The sequence below is a fragment of the Salmo salar genome, chromosome 01, assembly GCF_965601325.2.
Source record: "Salmo salar chromosome 01, fSalSal1, whole genome shotgun sequence".
NCBI classification, from domain to species: Eukaryota; Metazoa; Chordata; class Actinopteri; order Salmoniformes; family Salmonidae; genus Salmo; species Salmo salar.
The window spans coordinates 173,178,953-173,204,484 of record NC_138291.1 but is presented as its reverse complement, the minus strand read 5'-3'; the positions used below and the strand labels follow the sequence as shown (position 1 = coordinate 173,204,484).

The 25,532-nt window shown below is 45.3% G+C and overlaps 1 protein-coding gene across 7 annotated transcripts in view; it reads left to right on the top strand.

Annotated features, from left to right (window-relative positions):
• The window catches only part of LOC106571288 (3',5'-cyclic-AMP phosphodiesterase 4D), a 383,631-nt gene that overhangs the window by 344,019 nt on the left and 14,080 nt on the right, over positions 1-25,532 (top strand). For all 7 annotated transcript variants that reach the window (XM_014144187.3, XM_014144196.3, XM_014144236.3 and 4 more), the window contains 2 exons: positions 22,716-22,809; positions 24,865-25,046. In XM_014144187.3, the coding sequence (XP_013999662.1) occupies positions 22,716-22,809; positions 24,865-25,046 (276 nt within the window). The remainder of the gene's footprint in view (positions 1-22,715; positions 22,810-24,864; positions 25,047-25,532) is intronic.

The following is a 25,532-nucleotide window of genomic DNA, read 5'->3' as shown; positions in this document are numbered from 1 at the left end:
TACCACCCATATGATATTACTACACCCCCCATATGATATTACCCGACCACCCATATGATATTACAGCATCACCCATAACAATCCCACTGTTTATATGGGTGTTTCAGGTTGAATCCCATTTGTTTATATGGGTGTTTCAGGTTGAATCCCATTGTTTATATGGGTGTTTCAGTTGAACATGCTTACATCACTGCTGTCGTGGGTTATACTACTTCCTGCTCACTCCTTTACATGTGGCTGCTTGTTGATGCTGTTAGGTAGCTCGACTCTCCAAGTGTACGTCTCTTATGTCTAGGTTATGTAATCCCATGAGTAAATGTTCAATTTATTGTTTACCTCTGTGTTCTGCCCTGGGAGCAGCTAAGTCAGACAAGCTGCCCCACAGTTGCTCAGCTACAGTAGCAGCATGCAGGCAGGCTCTTGGAAAGCTTCTCACTTAGATCCAAAATGTCAGTCGCAGGGAGCCAGTCTCAGGCAGATGTTTTGTACACACGGTAGGCAGGCTACAGTACATGTACGTGCTGGATAGGGAACCTAAGGGGGCTAGCGTTAGCCTAGCGTTAGCAGCATCCTGCTCTGCTCTCTGCCATGGCTCTGGAGACTTATCCAGCTGATAACATTGTGATGTCATCAGTATGCTCGACCGTCTCGATGAGAAATGAGGGACAGCATAATGTGTTTCTGTGTGAGTACCAGGAACCTGTTTGTCACTTTGTGTGTGTACATCTTCTAGGGAACTGTGTCTGAGAGAATGTGTGTGTAAAGAAGGCTTGTTGCTGTTTTTATCAGGTTCTGGTTTGACCTCTAGCTTGCACACAACTGTTGTTATTCCAGTATGTGTATATGTTGTTATTCCAGTATGTGTATATGTTGTTATTCCAGTATGTGTATATGTTGTTATTCCAGTATGTGTATATGTTGTTATTCCAGTATGTGTATATGTTGTTATTCCAGTATGTGTATATGTTGTTATTCCAGTATGTGTATATGTTGTTATTCCAGTATGTGTATATGTTGTTATTCCAGTATGTGTATATGTTGTTATTCCAGTATGTGTATATGTTGTTATTCCAGTATGTGTATATGTTGTTATTCCAGTATGTGTATATGTTGTTATTCCAGTATGTGTATATGTTGTTATTCCAGTATGTGTATATGTTGTTATTCCAGTATGTGTATATGTTGTTATTCCAGTATGTGTATATATTGTTATTCCAGTATGTGTATATGTTGTTATTCCAGTATGTGTATATGTTGTTATTCCAGCGAGGGATGCCGTCTGTGGTGTGTGTGTGTGTGTGTGTGTGTGTGTGTGTGTGTGTGTGTGTGTGTGTGTGTGTGTTTGGATGTCATTGCTGTGGGTCATCCAGATGCTGAAAGTATTAGCCGTGTGTACGGTGAGATGGGTTTCCATGTTTTAAATACAGCAACACACATATATATATATATATATATATATATATATATATATATATATATATATATATATATATATATACCTATCAATGCAACACCTTGTATTAGTCAGACATTTTGTAGTATGTGTATGTGATCTCTGCGAGCACTGAACCCATGACCTTGCTAGCACCATGTTCGTATCAAGTGGCCACACGGGGGCCAGATAGTCCCATGACACTACTTATTAAATATACAATTCTGTCATTAACAGTCAGTGGTAGAGTTTGTTGTTAACGTTTTATTTCTGTATTATATTTCCTGTTTCACTGTCTGTGTAGGCTCTTTGTGCACCACAAGTGTAGCAGGTAGCCTAGCGGTTAGAGCGCTGGGACAGCAACCCGAAAGGTTGCTTGTTTGAATCCCCAAGCCAGCATGGTGTAAAAATCTGCCGTTCTGCCCTTGAGCAAGGCAGTTAACCCCTAGAACACCTTCTCCCTGGGTGCTGATGACGTGGATTAAGGCAGCCCCCCCGCACCTCTCTGATTCAGAGGAGTTGGGTTAAATGCGGAAGACACATTTCAGTTGAATGCATTCAGTTGCGCAACTGACTAGGTATCCCCCTTTCCTTACCTAGTGCTTGGACATTGCTGTCTTTTCTTAAAGCACCTGCAGAGTCTGTCATCAACAATTACATGTTCCCTCTTTTTTCTCATGCCCTCATGCTTACAGAACTGTGGTGTGTGTGTGTGTGTGTGTGTGTGTGTGTGTGTGTGTGTGTGTGTGTGTGTGTGTGTGTGTGTGTGTGTGTGTGTGGTGTGTGTGTGTGTGTGTGTGTGTGTGTGTGTGTCCATATCTGTCACTGTCTGCTTTCTCTCTCTTTCTCTCCCAAATGTGTGTGTTTGAGTTGACCACAACCAGCCCCCTTGTTGTTCAGGTGGGGAGGGAGGGCTTTCTAGGTACAGATAGAGAGACCAGCCTAAACACTGGTCTCTTTGTATGGAAACCACACCAGGGATATCAGCCTAAACACTGGTCTCTTTGTATGGAAACCACACCAGGGATATCAGCCTAAACACTGGTCTCTTTGTACGGAAACACACCAGGGATATCAGCCTAAACACTGGTCTCTTTGTATAGAAACCACACCAGGGATATCAGCCTAAACACTGGTCTCTTTATACAGAAACACCAGGGATATCAGCCTAAACACTGGTCTCTTTATACAGAAACACCAGGGATATCAGCCTAAACACTGGTCTCTTTGATATCAGAAACCACACCAGGGATATCAGCCTAAACACTGGTCTCTTTGACCCGGTATCAGCCTAAACCGCCACAGCCAGGGATATCAGCCTAAACACTGGTCTCTTTGTATAGAAACCACACCAGGGATATCAGCCTAAACACTGGTCTCTTTATACAGAAACACCAGGGATATCAGCCTAAACACTGGTCTCTTTATACAGAAACACCAGGGATATCAGCCTAAACACTGGTCTCTTTATACAGAAACACCAGGGATATCAGCCTAAACACTGGTCTCTTTATACAGAAACACCAGGGATATCAGCCTAAACACTGGTCTCTTTATACAGAAACACCAGGGATATCAGCCTAAACACTGGTCTCTTTATACAGAAACACCAGGGATATCAGCCTAAACACTGGTCTCTTTATACAGAAACACCAGGGATATCAGCCTAAACACTGGTCTCTTTATACAGAAACACCACCTAATCCTGAAAGCACCATTGTTTCGTTGTTTACCATTGTTCCTGCATGTCATGGTAACTCTATGGACTCCTGTTCAAGTCCAGGTCTCTAACCCACCAAGGACTAGTCTTCTTGACTGTTATATCACATTCTCCATGATACACTGTGTCTGGGGAATTGAGATGTTCAGCTTTGTGTAGTTGATGCCAGTTATTTTGTTTTCGTGGTCATGAGACGGGGAAGGAAGAGATGGACTTGACACTATTGTAATTGTAGGTCATAAGCATTCTTCTATCTTCCTTGAAGCTTTGACTTCTAAGTCATGATGTTGTTGGTGGCATTTATTTTGTGTTCTTGGACATGTAGTAAGCTACATTCATATTGAAGCCAGAGATGGGAGAGATGTGCTCAATTTAATTGTAATTGTAGATACAAGCATTTTTCCTTGAGACTTTTACAGTTGCTTATTTTGGTCTAAATGGTTGAAATGACCTTTAGAATAGAAATCATTAGATGAACGTAGGCACGTTATATGTTTGTGTGAAATGTGACTGTGTGGGTGTGAGATGCAGTCCTCTCTCTCTTTCACCCTTCAGTCCTCTCTCTCTTTCACCCTTCAGTTCTCTCTCTCTTTCACCCTTCAGTCCTCCCTCTCTTTCACCCTTCAGTCCTCCCTCTCTTTCACCCTTCAGTCCTCTCTCTCTTTCACCCTTCAGTCCTCTCTCTCTCTCACCCTTCAGTCCTCTGTCTCTTTCACCCTTCAGTCCTCCCTCTCTTTCACCCTTCAGTCCTCTCTCTCTTTCACCCTTCAGTCCTCCCTCTCTTTCACCCTTCAGTCCTCTCTCTCTTTCACCCTTCAGTCCTCCCTCTCTTTCACCCTTCAGTCCTCTCTCTCTTTCACCCTTCAGTCCTCTCTCTCTTTCACCCTTCAGTCCTCTGTCTCTTTCACCCTTCAGTCCTCTCTCTCTTTCACCCTTCAGTCCTCTGTCTCTTTCACCCTTCAGTCCTCTCTCTCTTTCACCCTTCAGTCCTCTCTTTCACCCTTCAGTCCTCTCTTTCACCCTTCAGTCCTCTGTCTCTTTCACCCTTCAGTCCTCTGTCTCTTTCACCCTTCAGTCCTCTCTCTCTTTCACCCTTCAGTCCTCTCTTTCACCCTTCAGTCCTCTCTTTCACCCTTCAGTCCTCTCTCTCTTTCACCCTTCAGTCCCCTCTCTCTCTCTCTCTCTCACCCTTCCTTTCCCCCTTTTTCCATTCCCTTCGTTTTCTTGTTTATGTTTTTCCCGCTGCACTGAGAATGCGCCTGACGAACCGACATCACTCTGCCCAGCTGCATACTGATGAAGGCACACACACATACACACAGTCACACACATACACATACACACACTCTCACTCTCTCTCTCTCTCTCTCTCTCTCTCTCTCTCTCTCTCTCTCTCTCTCTCTCTCTCTCACGCAGACACACACACACTGTGCTCAGACACACACACACACACACACACACACACACACACACACACACACACACACACACACTGTGCACAGACAGACAGGCTTAGGCATGTGCCACACATCCCACCTCAGCTGCAGACCCGCATGCTCACCCATGTTACCATGGAAACCATGTCGTCAATTCAATCCCGGCTCTGTGTTAAAAGAGAGAGAGAAAGAGATAGCTGTGTGTTTATTTGTGTGTGTGCCCGTCTCTCTTAGCAGGCATTTGAAATATTCCACATAAGGTCACAGGTTGATTATACTATCTTACTGGAAACTGTAACATAATGTACCCACTTCATCTCAACTGGATTCCAACTTAACTCATCTAGCATATACATGCATCACCTGCCATAACAGAGATGGCTTATGCCTCCTTCAGGGGCATAAGGCCAGGGGCTTCCTGGTGCCAATGAGGAGAGGTAAAGAGAGCAGAGGAGAAGAGAGGTGACGAGAAGAAAGGAGAGGTGAGGAGAGGAGAGGTGAGGAGAGGTGAAGAAAAGACAGGAGAGGTGAGGAGAAGGGGAGAGAGGAAAGGAGAGGAGAGGTGAGGAGATGGGGAGAGAGGAAAGATGAAGAGAGGAGAAGGAGGAAGAGGTAAAGAGAGGAGAGGTAAAAAGAGGAGAGGTGAGGAGAGGGGGAGTGAGGAGAAGAAGGAGAGAAGGAGGAAAATGTGAAAAAATGGCCAGTGGAAAGGAAGAAGGATCGTCTGGGAGATCTTATGTCAGTGTGAGGAGAAGTGATGGGGAGCAAGAAAGATATACCAGTCCAACCAGTATGAATAAGAGAGGGAGGGAGAGGAGCCTTGTCTCATACTGTATGAACTGTAGCCATCTATTCTGTTGATGTCATGTCATACTGTATGAACTGTAGCCCATCTGGCATGTCTCGTTGACTGTGCCATCGTGGCATGCACTGTATGAACTGTAGCCATCTATTCTGTTGTCTGTCATCGTGGCGAGCCTCACTGTGGCATGCAACTGTAGCGGCCATCTATTCTGTTGTTGTCATGTCATACTGTATGGACTGTAGCCATCTATTCTGTTGTTGTCATGTCATACTGTATGAACTGTAGCCATCTATTCTGTTGTTGTCATGTCATACTGTATGGACTGTAGCCATCTATTCTGTTATTGTCATGTCATACTGTATGAACTGTAGCCATCTATTATGTTGTTGTCATGTCATACTGTATGAACTGTAGCCATCTATTATGTTGTCATGTCATACTGTATGAACTGAAGCCATCTATTCTGTTGTCATGTCATACTGTATGGACTGTAGCCATCTATTCTGTTGTCATGTCATACTGTATAAACTGTAGCCATCTATTCTGTTGTTGTCATGTCATACTGTATGAACTGTAGCCATCTATTCTGTTGTCATGTCATACTGTATGGACTGTAGCCATCTATTCTGTTGTTGTCATGTCATACTGTATGAACTGTAGCCATCTATTCTGTTGTTGTCATGTCATACTGTATGAACTGTAGCCATCTATTCTGTTGTTGTCATGTCATACTGTATGAACTGTAGCCATCTATTCTGTTGTTGTCATGTCATACTGTATGAACTGTAGCCATCTATTCTGTTGTTGTCATGTCATACATCTGGATATCAGCAGTTGATGTTTGTCATGACAATGAAGAGAGCAGTTTCTAGAGCAACTAACACACCGGCTAGTAGAGAGAGAGAACACTAACACACTGGACCACCAGGCTAGTAGAGAGAGAGAACACCAACACACTGGACCACCAGGCTAGTAGAGAGAGAACACTAACACACTGGACCACCAGGCTAGTAGAGAGAGAGAACACTAACACACTGGACCACCAGGCTAGTAGAGAGAGAACACCAACACACTGGACCACCAGGCTAGTAGAGAGAGAACACCAACACACTGGACCACCAGGCTAGTAGAGAGAGAGAACACCAACACACTGGACCACCAGGCTAGTAGAGAGAGAACACTAACACACTGGACCACCAGGCTAGTAGAGAGAGAACACTAACACACTGGACCACCAGGCTAGTAGAGAGAGAACACTAACACACTGGACCACCAGGCTAGTAGAGAGAGAGAACACCAACACACTGGACCACCAGGCTAGTAGAGAGAGAACACTAACACACTGGACCACCAGGCTAGTAGTGAGAGAACACTAACACACTGGACCACCAGGCTAGTAGAGAGAGAACACTAACACACTGGACCACCAGGCTAGTAGAGAGAGAACACTAACACACTGGACCACCAGGCTAGTAGAGAGAGAACACTAACACACTGGACCACCAGGCTAGTAGAGAGAGAACACCAACACACTGGACCACCAGGCTAGTAGAGAGAGAGAACACTAACACACTGGACCACCAGGCTAGTAGAGAGAGAACACTAACACACTGGACCACCAGGCTAGTAGAGAGAGAACACTAACACACTGGACCACCAGGCTAGTAGAGAGAGAACACTAACACACTGGACCACCAGGCTAGTAGAGAGAGAACACTAACACACTGGACCACCAGGCTAGTAGAGAGAGAGAACACTAACACACTGGACCACCAGGCTAGTAGAGAGAGAACACCAACACACTGGACCACCAGGCTAGTAGAGAGAGAGAACACCAACACACTGGACCACCAGGCTAGTAGAGAGAGAACACCAACACACTGGACCACCAGGCTAGTAGAGAGAGAACACTAACACACTGGACCACCAGGCTAGTAGAGAGAGAACACTAACACACTGGACCACCAGGCTAGTAGAGAGAGAGAACACTAACACACTGGACCACCAGGCTAGTAGAGAGAGAACACCAACACACTGGACCACCAGGCTAGTAGAGAGAGAGAACACTAACACACTGGACCACCAGGCTAGTAGAGAGAGAACACTAACACACTGGACCACCAGGCTAGTAGAGAGAGAGAACACTAACACACTGGACCACCAGGCTAGTAGAGAGAGAACACTAACACACTGGACCACCAGGCTAGTAGAGAGAGAACACTAACACACTGGACCACCAGGCTAGTAGAGAGAGAACACCAACACACTGGACCACCAGGCTAGTAGAGAGAGAGAACACTAACACACTGGACCACCAGGCTAGTAGAGAGAGAGAACACTAACACACTGGACCACCAGGCTAGTAGAGAGAGAACACTAACACACTGGACCACCAGGCTAGTAGAGAGAGAACACTAACACACTGGACCACCAGGCTAGTAGAGAGAGAACACCAACACACTGGACCACCAGGCTAGTAGAGAGAGAGAACACTAACACACTGGACCACCAGGCTAGTAGAGAGAGAGAACACTAACACACTGGACCACCAGGCTAGTAGAGAGAGAGAACACTAACACACTGGACCACCAGGCTAGTAGAGAGAGAACACTAACACACTGGACCACCAGGCTAGTAGAGAGAGAGAACACCAACACACTGGACCACCAGGCTAGTAGAGAGAGAGAACACCAACACACTGGACCACCAGGCTAGTAGAGAGAGAACACTAACACACTGGACCACCAGGCTAGTAGAGAGAGAGAACACTAACACACTGGACCACCAGGCTAGTAGAGAGAGAGAACACTAACACACTGGACCACCAGGCTAGTAGAGAGAGAACACTAACACACTGGACCACCAGGCTAGTAGAGAGAGAGAACACCAACACACTGGACCACCAGGCTAGTAGAGAGAGAACACTAACACACTGGACCACCAGGCTAGTAGAGAGAGAACACTAACACACTGGACCACCAGGCTAGTAGAGAGAGAACACTAACACACTGGACCACCAGGCTAGTAGAGAGAGAACACTAACACACTGGACCACCAGGCTAGTAGAGAGAGAACACCAACACACTGGACCACCAGGCTAGTAGAGAGAGAGAACACTAACACACTGGACCACCAGGCTAGTAGAGAGAGAGAACACCAACACACTGGACCACCAGGCTAGTAGAGAGAGAGAACACCAACACACTGGACCACCAGGCTAGTAGAGAGAGAGAACACCAACACACTGGACCACCAGGCTAGTAGAGAGAGAGAACACTAACACACTGGACCACCAGGCTAGTAGAGAGAGAACACTAACACACTGGACCACCAGGCTAGTAGAGAGAGAGAACACCAACACACTGGACCACCAGGCTAGTAGAGAGAGAGAACACCAACACACTGGACCACCAGGCTAGTAGAGAGAGAACACTAACACACTGGACCACCAGGCTAGTAGAGAGAGAACACTAACACACTGGACCACCAGGCTAGTAGAGAGAGAACACTAACACACTGGACCACCAGGCTAGTAGAGAGAGAACACTAACACACTGGACCACCAGGCTAGTAGAGAGAGAACACTAACACACTGGACCACCAGGCTAGTAGAGAGAGAACACTAACACACTGGACCACCAGGCTAGTAGAGAGAGAGAACACTAACACACTGGACCACCAGGCTAGTAGAGAGAGAACACCAACACACTGGACCACCAGGCTAGTAGAGAGAGAGAACACCAACACACTGGACCACCAGGCTAGTAGAGAGAGAACACTAACACACTGGACCACCAGGCTAGTAGAGAGAGAGAACACCAACACACTGGACCACCAGGCTAGTAGAGAGAGAACACTAACACACTGGACCACCAGGCTAGTAGAGAGAGAACACCAACACACTGGACCACCAGGCTAGTAGAGAGAGAGAACACTAACACACTGGACCACCAGGCTAGTAGAGAGAGAACACCAACACACTGGACCACCAGGCTAGTAGAGAGAGAGAACACCAACACACTGGACCACCAGGCTAGTAGAGAGAGAACACTAACACACTGGACCACCAGGCTAGTAGAGAGAGAGAACACCAACACACTGGACCACCAGGCTAGTAGAGAGAGAACACTAACACACTGGACCACCAGGCTAGTAGAGAGAGAACACCAACACACTGGACCACCAGGCTAGTAGAGAGAGAGAACACTAACACACTGGACCACCAGGCTAGTAGAGAGAGAGAACACTAACACACTGGACCACCAGGCTAGTAGAGAGAGAACACTAACACACTGGACCACCAGGCTAGTAGAGAGAGAACACTAACACACTGGACCACCAGGCTAGTAGAGAGAGAACACCAACACACTGGACCACCAGGCTAGTAGAGAGAGAGAACACTAACACACTGGACCACCAGGCTAGTAGAGAGAGAGAACACTAACACACTGGACCACCAGGCTAGTAGAGAGAGAGAACACTAACACACTGGACCACCAGGCTAGTAGAGAGAGAACACTAACACACTGGACCACCAGGCTAGTAGAGAGAGAGAACACCAACACACTGGACCACCAGGCTAGTAGAGAGAGAACACTAACACACTGGACCACCAGGCTAGTAGAGAGAGAGAACACTAACACACTGGACCACCAGGCTAGTAGAGAGAGAGAACACTAACACACTGGACCACCAGGCTAGTAGAGAGAGAACACTAACACACTGGACCACCAGGCTAGTAGAGAGAGAGAACACCAACACACTGGACCACCAGGCTAGTAGAGAGAGAACACTAACACACTGGACCACCAGGCTAGTAGAGAGAGAACACTAACACACTGGACCACCAGGCTAGTAGAGAGAGAACACTAACACACTGGACCACCAGGCTAGTAGAGAGAGAACACTAACACATTGGACCACCAGGCTAGTAGAGAGAGAACACCAACACACTGGACCACCAGGCTAGTAGAGAGAGAGAACACTAACACACTGGACCACCAGGCTAGTAGAGAGAGAGAACACCAACACACTGGACCACCAGGCTAGTAGAGAGAGAGAACACCAACACACTGGACCACCAGGCTAGTAGAGAGAGAGAACACCAACACACTGGACCACCAGGCTAGTAGAGAGAGAGAACACTAACACACTGGACCACCAGGCTAGTAGAGAGAGAACACTAACACACTGGACCACCAGGCTAGTAGAGAGAGAGAACACCAACACACTGGACCACCAGGCTAGTAGAGAGAGAGAACACCAACACACTGGACCACCAGGCTAGTAGAGAGAGAACACTAACACACTGGACCACCAGGCTAGTAGAGAGAGAACACTAACACACTGGACCACCAGGCTAGTAGAGAGAGACACTAACACACTGGACCACCAGGCTAGTAGAGAGAGAACACTAACACACTGGACCACCAGGCTAGTAGAGAGAGAACACTAACACACTGGACCACCAGGCTAGTAGAGAGAGAGAACACTAACACACTGGACCACCAGGCTAGTAGAGAGAGAACACCAACACACTGGACCACCAGGCTAGTAGAGAGAGAGAACACCAACACACTGGACCACCAGGCTAGTAGAGAGAGAACACTAACACACTGGACCACCAGGCTAGTAGAGAGAGAGAACACCAACACACTGGACCACCAGGCTAGTAGAGAGAGAACACTAACACACTGGACCACCAGGCTAGTAGAGAGAGAACACCAACACACTGGACCACCAGGCTAGTAGAGAGAGAGAACACTAACACACTGGACCACCAGGCTAGTAGAGAGAGAACACCAACACACTGGACCACCAGGCTAGTAGAGAGAGAGAACACCAACACACTGGACCACCAGGCTAGTAGAGAGAGAACACTAACACACTGGACCACCAGGCTAGTAGAGAGAGAGAACACCAACACACTGGACCACCAGGCTAGTAGAGAGAGAACACTAACACACTGGACCACCAGGCTAGTAGAGAGAGAACACCAACACACTGGACCACCAGGCTAGTAGAGAGAGAGAACACTAACACACTGGACCACCAGGCTAGTAGAGAGAGAACACTAACACACTGGACCACCAGGCTAGTAGAGAGAGAGAACACTAACACACTGGACCACCAGGCTAGTAGAGAGAGAACACCAACACACTGGACCACCAGGCTAGTAGAGAGAGAACACTAACACACTGGACCACCAGACTAGTAGAGAGAGAACACTAACACACTGGACCACCAGGCTAGTAGAGAGAGAACACTAACACACTGGACCACCAGGCTAGTAGAGAGAGAACACTAACACACTGGACCACCAGGCTAGTAGAGAGAGAACACTAACACAAGCTCACCACGTACCCCCTTCCCAGTCTGTGTGTGTGTGTGTGTGTGTGTGTGTGTGTGTGTGTGTGTGTGTGTGTGTGTGTGTGTGTGTGTGTGTGTGTGTGTGTGTGTGTGTGTGTGTGTGTGTGTGTGTGGGGCGCGTGTGTGTGTGTTGTGGCGTCAGAGTGGAAAAATGCTAAACTGACCATAGAGCAGTTTCTAGCGCCAACTTATTTGTCTTTGATCTTAGCTGGCTCCGCACGCGCCCCGAATGTGTCTTTGCTGGCAACCCATTGGCTAGTCAGCAACAAGCAAACATATGTGGAGCCAGAGTGGTTGTTCTACTGCTCCAAAAGGCAACCACAGACAAGTGGGAAGCACGACGATGTGGTACACTGCTCCTTCTGGTGGCTTTAATCACACACACAGGCCAGTGCCAGCCCAAAGAAGCTTCAAACTCAGTGACACAGGCTTGGCTCCATTCTAGCGAACCACAAAGCTCTGGGGCCTCCGGCTTCGGTTCGACAGGCTACACACTAGTATCAGCTGAGGCCTTATGTTAGACAAGCATCCAATCAGCACTACTGTCTAACGTTGTTCCAATTTCCAAGTCCCTGGGGTCGATGTCCGCGCCTTACCATAATATCACCTGTATGATCACAGTGTGTAACAATTAACCACAGTTCTATACGATATGCACATAAATCCTTTTGATCAAGTGTTATTGAATGGGGATTGTTAATAAGAGTAGCTTCTGTAGCTATACAGTAAATGACTGTAATGCTACACTATTCCTTACCATATTCTCTAGAGATTACTAGTTTTTGTATTTAAACTCATTATTTCACTGAAGAGGCAGAGGACGACTGAGTGTGATGGTGGTGGGGTGTTATATGAAAACTATTACTCCCAGCATTCATGTATTATAGGTTAAGAGCAAGCTATAAACAAACTTCTTAATGGATGATTAGAACTAATCCAGCGTACGTTAGCCCCAAACTGTGAAATCAGGCTCGCAGTGGACGTCATTCCAATCAATGCTCTCAATCAATAACCCCATCATCATAATGAAAGGACCAATCCTAATCCTAATCCCACGTCTAATAAATAAGAAACTTGTTTATTTAACAGCTTTTTGAGGATAAAAAGGGCTTCCGCTTGATTTCTTTTTGTCTGTGACGACTGAAGGGTGAAGTTTAGCTGGGCATTATTTTAGCTTTAGCCTAGCATTAGCATCTTTACCTCATGATTATTTGGTTGTTGTTTCCTTTCTGGGGAACAACAATGGTTCCTAGCTAGCATTTGAAGCTAATTGTAAACAGCTTAGTGTAGTCGTAGCATTTCACCAAAATCAGAAGAGATACTTTGTCTACTTTGATGCTTGGTTCAACTTCTTGTTGTCTCTCGAAGCTAACTCCGGTGGTTGTATTGGTGTTGTAGCATAGCGTATTTTACAGCATTGACCAACTGTGCTGCACTCCAGCCCACAGTCCCTCGCTTATGCTTTGCTTTTACACCGTTGTCTTATATGAGAGCTGTATACAGTATATGGTAATATTCCAAGAGTGTTTCTACGGGGTTGTGTACACATAATCCACTACACACACAAGTAGACTAACACAGAATACACTAGTTGTGTCACGATATCAGACCTATCCAGATCATTCATCCCAGACCAAACTGCCACTTTTCTACAGCCATTCCCGTTAAAACGACAATCGTTGTGCAGACGCATAATATCTACCAACATTCCCTTTAAGAACACACCCAACTACAGTATCATTGTGCTTCGGGCCTAGATAGGCCCTCCCCTTTAAGTATAGTAGAGAGCCACTACAGATCCCCATGGATTTCTTTTAGAAATGAGCTCCTCCATGACCCGTCTGTCCCTGTGTGTCCATAGATGAAAGGCTGGCTGAGGACCAGAGCACGGGACTAGTGGGTGTTAGCTATCTCTATATGAATAGTACTGCACTGTTTTCCACCAGCGGAGGCTGCTGAGGGGAGGACGGCTCATAATAATGTCTGGAATGGAGTGAATAGAATGGTATCAAACACAAGTGTTCCATTCACTCCATTCCAGACATTATTATGAGCAGTCCTCCCCTCAGTAGCCTCCACTGTTTCCTACCATCCCCAAACCTTCATTAGCTGTTCATCACAACCAGGAAGTGTTCATCAAGACATACACTATATATACAAAAGTAATTGGACACCCCTTCAATTAGTTGTTGACAGGTGTATAAAATCAAACACACAGCCATGCAATCTTCATAGACAGACATTGGCAGTAGACTAGCCTTACTGAAGAGCTCAGTGACTTTAAACGTGGCAAGATAAGATGCCACCTTTCCAATAAGTCAGTTCTTCACATTTCTGCCCTGCTAGAGCTGCCTCGGTCAACTATAAGTGCTGTTATTGTGAAGTGGAAACGTCTAGGAGCAACAACGGCTCAGCCGCGAAGTGGTAGGCCACACAAGCTTACAGAAGGGAACCGCCGAGTGTCTGAAGCGCATAGCGCGTAAAAATCTTCTGTCCTCGGTTGCAACACTAACTACTGAGTTCCAAACTGCTCCTGGAAGCAACGTCAGCACAATAACTGTTCATCATGAGCTTCATGAAGTGGGTTTTCATAGCTGAGCAGCCGCACACAAGCCTAAGATCACTATGTGCAATGTCAAGCGTCGGCTGGAGTGGTGTAAAGCTTATCGCCATTGAACTCTGGAGCAGTGGAAATGCATTCTCTGGAGTGATGAATCGCGCTCGTAGTCCGACGGACAAATCTGGGTTTGGGGGATGCCAGGACAATGCTACCTGCCCAAAACTGTAAAGTTTGGTGGAAGAAGAATAATGGTCTGGGGCTGTTTTTCATGGTTCGGGTTAGGCCCCTAGTTCCAGTGAAGGGAAATCCTTACACTACAGCATACAATGACATTCTAGACAATTCTGTGCTTCCAGTAAAAATCCTACAACACTCACTACTGAGTTCCAAACTGCCTCTGGAAGCAACATCAGCACAAAAATGATTAGTCGGGAGCTTCATGAAATAGGTTTCCATGGCGGTGCAGCCACACAGAAGCCTAAGATCACCATGCAAAATTCCAAGTGTTGAGTAGCACTTGTAGCCATTGGACTCTGGAGCAGTGGAAACACATTCTCTGGAGTGATGAATCACGCTTCATCATCTGGCAGTCCGACGGACTAATCTGGGTTTGGGGGATGCCAGGAAAACGCTACCTGCCCCAATGCATAGTGCCAACTGTAAAGTTTGGTGGAGGAGGAAAAATGGTCTGGGGCTGTTTTTCATGGTTTGGGCAAGGCCCCTTAGTTCCAGTGAACGGAAATCATAACGCTTCCACATACAATGACATTCTAGACGATTCTGTGCTTCCAATGTTGTGGCATCAGTTTGGGGAAGGCCCTTTCCTGTTTCAGCATGACAATGCCCGCGTGCACAAAGCGAGATCCATAGAGAAATAGTTTGTTGAGATCGGTGTGCCTAATCACCCAACATCAGTGCCCGACCACACTAATGCTCTTGTGGCTGAATGGAAGCAAGTCCCCGCAGCAATGTTCCAACATCTAGTGGAAAGCCTTCCCAGAAGAGTGGAGGCTGTTATAGCATCAAAGGGGGGACCAACTCCATATTAATGCCCCTGATTTTGGAATGAGATGTTTGACGAGCAGGTGTCCACATACTTTTGGTCATATAGTGTATCTGCTTCTGATTGATTCTGCTTCGAATTGCAAAGAGAGCTGCGTTCATGTTCACTGAATCTTTATGGATTAAATAAATAAAATAAATGTTTATACGTCGCGTACACAGATTTGTAGTTGTTACCACAGGCGCAGCAAATGCTTGTGTTTCTAGCTCCAACAGTGCAGTAATAACACCTAGCAATACAAAACAATACGCACATAATCCAAAAAGAAAGATATAAAGAAATAACAGAACGAGCAATGTCAGAGTCCGGAATATAAATATACAGTGTGTATATATATATATATATATATATATATATATATATATATATATATATACCAGATCAATATATATATACACACAAGAATGGTCCACCTCCAAAAGGACATCGAGCCAACTTGACACAACTGTGGGAAGCATTGGAGTCGACATGGGCCAGCATCCCTGTGGAACGCTTTCAAAACCTTGTAGAGTCCATCCCGATGAATTGAGGCAACTCAATATTAGGAAGGTGTTCCTAATGTTTTGTACACTCAGTGTATATAATACTGTGTATAGACAGTATGGACACTATATGAATAGAAATGATGTGAACAGCAGTAGTTATATAGGATGAACAATGACTGGAATACAATATATACATATAAAGTGGGTAAAACAGTATGTAGACATTATTTACGGTGGTTTCTGAGAATATACTGTACATTTTAATTACTGTATATTTTAAGACTACATATAATGCTTTATGTGGCATATACTTCACACAATGCATTGTACACCAGTGTAAAAGTTGTTCCTCTTCTCAGCAACAACCACTGTGGTTGATTCTTATAGTTTCAGAGGATGTGCGTCACTGATCTTCAACAGCTGGCTTTTTTTAGTGAGCTGTGGATTGTTTAAGTTCGTCCCCTTCTCGTAAGGGGCTAGGTTTTCTCACTTTTGACACATTGTGAAAGATAGTAGTAGTAAATAAAATAAAATGTTATATAGGGAGTACCAGTACCAGATCAATGTGGAACTATACACAGGGAGTACCAGATCAATGTGTGTAACGGCCGTCGAAGGGAGTAGACCAAGGCGCAGCGTGTTGAGTGCTCATCATGTAATTTTAATAGAATACTTTAAACAAAACAAGAAAACGAACGACAGTCAAACAGTTCTGTCAGGTAAGCAACACTAAACAGAAATTAACCACCCACAAAACCCAAAGGAAAACAGGCTGCCTAAGTATGGCTCCCAATCAGAGACAACAATATACAGCTGTCCCTGATTGAGAACCATACCCGGCCAAAACAAAGAAATACAAAACATAGAAAAAAGGACATAGAATGCCCACCCTAGTCACACCCTGGCCTAACCAAAATAGAGAATAAAACCCTCTCTATGGCCGGGGCGTGACAATGTGAGGCTATATACAGGGAGTACCAGTACCAGATCAATGTGGAGCTATATACAGGGAGTACCAGTACCAGATCAATGTGGAGCTATATACAGGGAGTACCAGTACCAGATCAATGTGAGGCTATATACAGGGAGTACCAGTACCAGATCAATGTGGACCTTTATACAGGGAGTACCAGTACCAGATCAATGTGGACCTATATACAGGGAGTACCAGTACCAGATCAATGTGGACCTATATACAGGGAGTACCAGTACCAGATCAATGTACAGCTATATACAGGGAGTACCAGTACCAGATCAATGTGAGGCTATATACAGGGAGTACCAGTACCAGATCAATGTGCAGCTATATACAGGGAGTACCAGTACCAGATCAATGTGCAGCTATATACAGGGAGTACCAGTACCAGATCAATATGCAGAGGTATGAAGTATTTGAGGTAGATATGTACATGAAGGCAGGGTAAAGTGACTAGGCATCAGGATAGATAATAATAAGGTATTTGAGGTAGATATGTACATGAAGGCAGGGTAAAGTGACTAGGCATCGGGATAGATAATAATAAGGTATTTGAGGTAGATATGTACATGAAGGCAGGGTAAAGTGACTAGGCATCAGGATAGATAATAATAAGTTATATTAGGTAGATATGTACATGAAGGCAGGGTAAAGTGACTAGGCATCGGGATAGATAATAATAAGGTATTTGAGGTAGATATGTACATGAAGGCAGGGTAAAGTGACTAGGCATCAGGATAGATAATAATAAGTTATATTAGGTAGATATGTACATGAAGGCAGGGTAAAGTGACTAGGCATCAGGATAGATAATAATAAGGTATTTGAGGTAGATATGTACATGAAGGCAGGGTAAAGTGACTAGGCATCAGGATAGATAATAATAAGGTATTTGAGGTAGATATGTACATGAAGGCAGGGTAAAGTGACTAGGCATCAGGATAGATAATAATAAGGTATTTGAGGTAGATATGTACATGAAGGCAGGGTAAAGTGACTAGACATCAGGATAGATAATAATAAGGTATTTGAGGTAGATATGTACATGAAGGCAGGGTAAAGTGACTAGGCATCGGGATAGATAATAATAAGAGCAAAGTAAAGAACAGAGTAGCAGCAGCAAATGATGAGTGTAAAAGTGTGTGTGTGTGTATGTATGTGTGTTTGTGTGGTGTCGGTCTGTGTGTGTGTGTGTGTGTGTAGTGTATGTGTTTTGTGTGGGAGTGTCAATGTGTGTGAGTAAGTGTGTATATGGTTTGCATATATAGTCTAGTAACAGTGCGTAGGGTCAGTGCAAGATTGAGTTAGTGCAGATAGTTCAGGTACCATTCATTGACTATTTAGCAGTCTTATGGCTTGGGGGTAGAAGCTGTCTTGGAGCCTGTTGGTCCGAGAGCCGACGCTCTGGTACCATTTGCCGGATGGCACAGTAGCAGAGTGAACAGTTTATGGCTTGGGTGGCTGGAGTTTTTGGTCATTTTTCGGGCCTTCCTCTGACGCCTGATATAGAGGTCCTGGATGGCATGAAGCTCGACCCCAGTGATGTACTGAGCTGTCCGTACCACCCTCTCTTGCACTTTACGGTCAAGGGGGTGCATTTGCCATACCAAGTGGTGATGAGAACTTTATGAGGACCCGAGGGCCCATGCCAAATCTTTTTAGCCTCCTGAGAGGGAAGAGGCTCTGCCGTGCCCTCTTCATGTCTGTGCGAGTGTGTGTGGACCATGTTTTGTCCTTAGTGATGTGCACGCCAAGGAAATTGAAGCTCTCGACCTGCTCCACTACAGCCCCGTTGATGTGGATGGGTGCGTGCTCTCCCCTCTTTCTCCTATAGTCCACGATCAGCTACTTGGTCATACTGATGTTGATGGAGAGGTTGTTGTCTTGGCACCACACTGCTAGGTCACTGACCTCCTCCCTGTAGGCTGACTCACCGCCATCGGTGATCAGGCCTACCACCGTTGTGTCGTCAGCAAACTTGATGATGGTGTTGGAGTCGTGCGTGGCCACGCGGTCGTGGGTAACAGGGAGTACATGAGGACTAAGCACGCACCCCTGAGTGGCCCCCGTGTTGAGGATCAGTGTGGCGGATGTGTTGTTGCCTACCCTCACCCCCTGGGGCCGGCCCGTGTGGTGGCTAATTTCCGCATTACCAAATGAGGATTTACAAACACACCAGTCCGAGTTAAAACTACATCTTTAATACTTAAGATACTTTTGCAAAAGTTCTTGACCCCACCAATGCATTCTCTCGAATGAATCATTTAATGAGGTGCTTACAGAATGGCTCAGGGATCTTTTATAGCAACGATACAGCCCCTTCAACGTACATTGAAAAACCACAGATACTTAGTAACAGTTCACAAAGGTTACGTTTTGTATGACAGATATCCATAAAACACATCAGACAGTAACTGCTATGTCAACCTGGTTCATTATATAGCCCAGTATCTGGTCCCCTTAGAACCGTCCCTCCCTGGTACGGTATAGAACGAAAACACAATTTCATCCAATGGCATATATCAATTGTCAACTCTAGATACTCCCATCTCAAGCAAACCCCCTCTTGACCCCACTCCTGGACAGGCTCACTGAGGGGAGTGAGCCTCTAGGCCATATATTATCACAGGATAAGTGTGAGATCTAAGAGACCATGGTCCCAGACACTGCCATAAACCTCCCCACAATAAGGAAAAGGAGGGTGTGACTTGCTCACAGACATTGTGGAGACAAGTCATTGGTTCCCCAGTAATCACGCCATCCCTTCACATGGTTTAAGCATTGGTAAAGACACATTCCCATGACGACAAGTCTGACCTCTCCTCTCTCTGGGCCCCAAGTGTCTGAGCCCCAGCTAAGGTAGACATGCAACTGAAAAGACACCAGAGTCCAATGGACACTTTCTAATGACAAGTACCTCAAATAAGCATATTATACTAATAAAACATCTTAATTATCTATGTTACCCAACTAATTCTGATTCGTCCACGACACCCGTCAGGAAGTCCAGGATCCAGTTGCGGAGGGAGGGGTTCAGTCCCAGGGTCCCCAGCTTGGTATTGAGCTTGGAGGGGACTATGATGTTGAACTCTGAGCTGTAGTCTATGAACAGCATTCTCACATAGTTATTTCCCCTTTTGTCCAGGTGGGTGAGGGCAGTGTGAAGTGCAATTGAGATTGCGTCATCTGTGGATCTGTTTGGGGTGGTATGTGAATTGAAGTGGGTCTAGGGTGTCTGAGATGATGGTGTTGATGTGTGTCATGACCAGCCTTTCAAAGCACTTCATAATTACAGATGTGAGTGCTACAGGGCGATAGTCATTAAGGCAGGTTACCTTGGAGCTCTTGGGAACAGGGACAAGGATGGTCAGATTGAAACGTAGGACTACAGACTAGGACAAGGATAGATTTAACATGTCTGTGAAGACACTTGCCAGTTGGTCCACATGCTTTGAGAACACACCCTGGTATTCCGTCTGGACCGGCTGCCTTGTGATTGTTAACCTGTATAAATGTTTTGCACACATCGGCCATGGAGAGCGAGATCACACAGTCATCAGGAAAAACAGGGTCTTTCACGCAAGGCACAGTGTTATATTCCTCGAAGTGAACCTAAAAGGCATTCAGTTCATTTAGCTCTGCTTCGCTGGGTAACTCATGGCTAGTAGTTGTAGTAGTCTACATTAAGTTTACTCTGTCTTGTAAGTGTTCACCAAGACTATTGCCATATATACACACTGCTGATATCTCATCTGAGTAAATCCACATCCATTTGGACACCAAGATGAGTCCTATAATTCAACAGATGCACTGTGAGGACAACAAGATGAGTCCTATAATTCAACAGATGCACTGTGAGGACAACAAGATGAGTCCTATAATTAGACAGATTCACTGTGAGGACAACAAGATGAGTCCTGTAATTAGACAGATGCACTGTGATGACAACAAGATGAGTCCTATAATTAGACAGATGCACTGTGAGGACAACAAGATGAGTCCTATAATTAGACAGATGCACTGTGAGGACAACAAGATGAGTCCTGTAATTAGACAGATGCACTGTGATGACAACAAGATGAGTCCTATAATTAGACAGATGCACTGTGAGGACAACAAGATGAGTCCTATAATTAGACAGATGCACTGTGAGGACAACAAGATGAGTCCTATAATTAGACAGATGTATTGTCTTCATTTTGACTTCATTATGTATTCATGTATTCCACAGAGAAAGTGGAACGCCAGATGAAGACCGAGTGCTCTCGCTTCCATTTGGTCTCGATGGCCGCTGATTGGTTAGCTCTCAGCGGCGGGCTGAGGCGATTGGGTGAGAACCCAGACAGGTGTTGACAGGAGTGCAGTCTTCCTCAGACGTGGCTAGCGTCGTCTCCACAGCTACATTAGGTCGTCTCTGAAGAGCTAGTGGGAGATGCAGCTGACTAGTGTCCTTCTAATGTAGCTTCTTGTCTAACGGACCTGTCAGACCCATTCTGTCCTGTTATTCCTCATTGGATACTGTTATTGATAATACTTTATAATATTTTTTATAGCCATGCCTAGATTATAGTGATTTCTTTGTCTTTTTTGGACACTCCTGTTCTTGCTTCGTTATCCAATCTTGTTACTAACCCCTGGGATTATTTGCCTTTATTTGCCAAGGAAGAATTTGTTGATTATTCCATCAAGGCCCTGGGGACACTACTATATGGATGATGCCATGATTGATTGTATAACGATGATTTGAGGGAAGCCTTTTGCGTATTTGTTTTGGATCTATCCATCTTTCGGACTCTTTACATTTGATTGACTGCGTCGAAAATGCCGGAGGCAAATTATTTACGTTCTGTGTCATGGGGATACATAAAGGTATGTTGTCCATGATGCTAATTTTGAATTGAATAAAATTCAGTGCTGAGTTCATTAGGCACCAAATGGAATAATACAGAATACAGACTAAACAGAGACAGACAACCTGAACTACCTGGTCCAATAAGAAACTCATGTTTTCCATCGTGTGCCGTAATGAACACGACCTAAATGGCAAAGCTTATGTTAAAGCTTGTAGGTTCTCCTGGCTGCCTTTGGATTATGTCTGTTCATTTAGTGCTATTCCAATCCCTTGAGAGAAGGGTTTACTTTACTAATTTGTTAAAGTGTTTTCATCAATGCAGTCATTTTCATTGAGGTCAAAAGGGTAAATAATGTGACATCGTTGTGATGATCTGTGATGTTTGTACAGTAGGAGAGATTGGAGATAGCTGTAACTAGTGCAGGAACTAGTCGTATTTCCACCTCAGCATTGTGTCGGAATTTGTTAGCCATCTTGTATAGATTTGTTTATGCAAATGTGCTGTGGGTAGACGTACGTATTTAGCTGTTTTGTTGTTGAGGACGAGCTGCCTACATGTCTCTCGCAAAGTCATATGGAAATTGCTGTGCTCAAACATGAAAGAAGTATCACACTCCAGTCATTGGTGAATAGTATGTGAAATAAGGCAAAAATAATAGTTCCGCAGAACCTCATCCTTAAATCAAACCAGACATACTATCTGAACTATGTTTGTAGTTGCTACTCACAGTATCTGTGAGAGTCTGCTGAAAGTGCCTGAACTTCATAATGCATGGTAAAAACATCCGATAATGACAGAAAGAAAATATCATATTCCATCAAAGCAAGTCTCATTGAGATCAAAAGTCTGTTATTGTTTCCCATTTATATACAATGTCATGTATGCATAGAGTAACACTTTCTTTCTTTCCCGCTCTCTCTTTCTCTCTCTCTTTCTCTGTCTCTCTCTCTCCCACTCCATCTCTCTCTCTCTGTCTCTCTTTCTTTCTCTCTCTCTCACTTACTGTCTGTGTCCAGTTCAAGAGGATGTTGAACAGGGAGCTGTCTCACCTGTCTGAGATGAGTCGCTCAGGGAACCAGGTCTCTGAGTTCATCTCCAGCACCTTCTTAGGTAAGACTGACTGACCTTGCTGTGTGATTTTCAGTACTTATAACAACAAGTTCAAGTTGAATCGAAGTTTATTGGTCGGGTACACAGTATAGCAGATGTTATAGCGGGTACAGCTAAATGCTTATGTTACTATCTCCTGACAATGCAGTAAAATGGCAAACAGGTACACAAACAATCAATTTACAAAACAAATAAACTGAAAGAACAACAAGTACCAAGTACCAATCCTCCATGGTCCCCAAGCAATCCCTGAGGTCCCCAAACAGTCCCCATTCCCCAAGGTCCCCAAACAGTCCCAAGTCTCCAAGTTCCCCAAGCACTACCCAAGGTCCCCAAACAGTTCCAAGTCTCCAAGATCCCAAAGCAGACCCCACTCTCCAAGGTCCCCAAGCAGTCCCCAAGCAGTCCCCAAGCAGTCCCCAAGGTCCCCAAACAGTCCCCAGTCTCCAAGTTCCCCAAACAGTCTCCAGTCTCCAAGGTCCCCAAACAGTCTCCAGTCTCCAAGGTCCCCAAACACTCCCCAGTCTCCAAGTTCCTCAAACAGTCCCCAGTCTCCAAGTTCCCCAAACAGTCCCCAGTCTCCAAGTTCCCCAAACAGTCCCCAGTCTCCAAGTTCCCCAAACAGTCCCCAGTCTCCAAGTTCCCCAAACAGTCCCCAGTCTCCAAGTTCCCCAAACAGTCCCCAGTCTCCAAGGTCCCCAAACAGTCCCCAGTCTCCAAGTTCCCCAAACAGTCTCCAGTCTCCAAGTTCCCCAAACAGTCCCCAGTCTCCAAGTTCCCCAAACAGTCCCCAGTCTCCAAGTTCCCCAAACAGTCCCCAGTCTCCAAGTTCCTCAAACACTCCCCAGTCTCCAAGTTCCCCAAACAGTCCCCAGTCTCCAAGTTCCCCAAACAGTCCCCAGTCTCCAAGTTCCTCAAACACTCCCCAGTCTCCAAGGTCCCCAAACAGTCCCCAGTCTCCAAGTTCCCCAAACAGTCCCCAGTCTCCAAGGTCCCCAAACAGTCCCCAGTCTCCAAGTTCCTCAAACAGTCCCCAGTCTCCAAGTTCCTCAAACAGTCCCCAGTCTCCAAGTTCCCCAAACAGTCCCCAGTCTCCAAGGTCCCCAAACAGTCCCCAGTCTCCAAGTTCCCCAAACAGTCTCCAAGAGACAAGTAAAGAGTCTCAATCACTCAGTCCACAATTTTCCCCTGAAACTGAAACTCCCAATCCCCAAAAAGCCTCAAAATCATATGTGTACAACAATCCATTCTGTTTTATTAAAAGCTACCATGGGCGACGTGCATGTGGGTGTTAGATAGTTAATAAGGGCCAATCCTAACTTGAGATCAGTGTGCGTTACTCAAGTCCCCAATTGACCTCAATAGAGGTCTGTGCGTAATAAAGCGCTACTCTGCCCTGTTTACAACACGATCAACAAGGCAGGTCCTACAGGCCCTAGTTTTGTCGCACAAGGACTAATGGTTCATCACTACTTGTATTTGTAAGAAATATTGACTTGTTGTATGCACTGAGCTGTCTGTTTAATCTACTAGCACACAGCTCAGACACCCATACATACCCCACAAGACATGCCACCAGTGGTCTCTTCGCAGTCCCCAAGTCCAGGACAGACTATGGGAGGCGCACAGTACTCTATTCCACATCAAGTAACTGATGCAAGCAGTAAAATCTGATTAGAAAAACACAGATAAAAATACACCTTTGAAGAGACACACACACAGGCACAGACACACGCATACACACGATAACATACGCACTATACACACACGTACACATGGATTTAGTATTGTAGATATATAGCAGTAGAGTAGCGGCCTGAAGGAACACACTTAATGTGTTGTAAATTCTGTTGTGTAATGTAATGTTTTGTTTGTATTGTATATAACTGTCTTAAATTTGCTGGCGATCCATAATGAATACAAATACATGATTAGGGGACAATGTGATCTTAAGTTAGGATTTGGCCCTAAAAGCACAAAATAGGCCCCAAAAAAAATCCCTTTGTGTATTGTCTATTGCTCCTCTAACTATTTCCTCCTTCTCTCTCCCCCCAGACAAGCAGCATGACGTGGAGATGCCATGTCCACAGACGCAGAAGGAGAGGACGGACAAGAAGAACGCCAAGCCCATGTGTCAGATCAGTGGCGTGAAGAAGCTGCAGCACAGCACTAGCCTCTCCAACTCTAATATACCTCGCTTCGGGGTCAAGACCGACACAGAGGACCAACTGGCTACGGTGAAGGAGCTTTTTGACTTTATATTGACATTTTAGTCATTTAACAGTTGCTCTTAGCTTCTCTTAGCTAGAGTGTATTCCAGGAAGGTTAAACAAACGCATACGAGAGTATCACGGCACACGTCTGTTGAATAGAGTAAATAATTGAGTAAATGATTTATGTGATATTAACTTAAGAATTACTGCTGTTGTACCCTTGAGTAAGGCACTTAACCTCTACATAGCTACATAATCCCTGTGATTTTTTGGCTGGGCTTTTATCTGGACTTTTCCCAAGGTGAAGAGAAGCCTGACCCGGGCCTCTTCATTGTATGTCATTTAATTGTTATTCTAGTCGTTATCCCACTGATCCTTGTTGATAGTACTGTCCCACACCGTCGTAGCTAGCTACAGATTAACACCAGACCTAGACCATGTTCTAGTGCTTATTAAACTTCTAGCACTCATCACCGACTGAGATTTAGGCTGAAATTGATTTGATCAAGT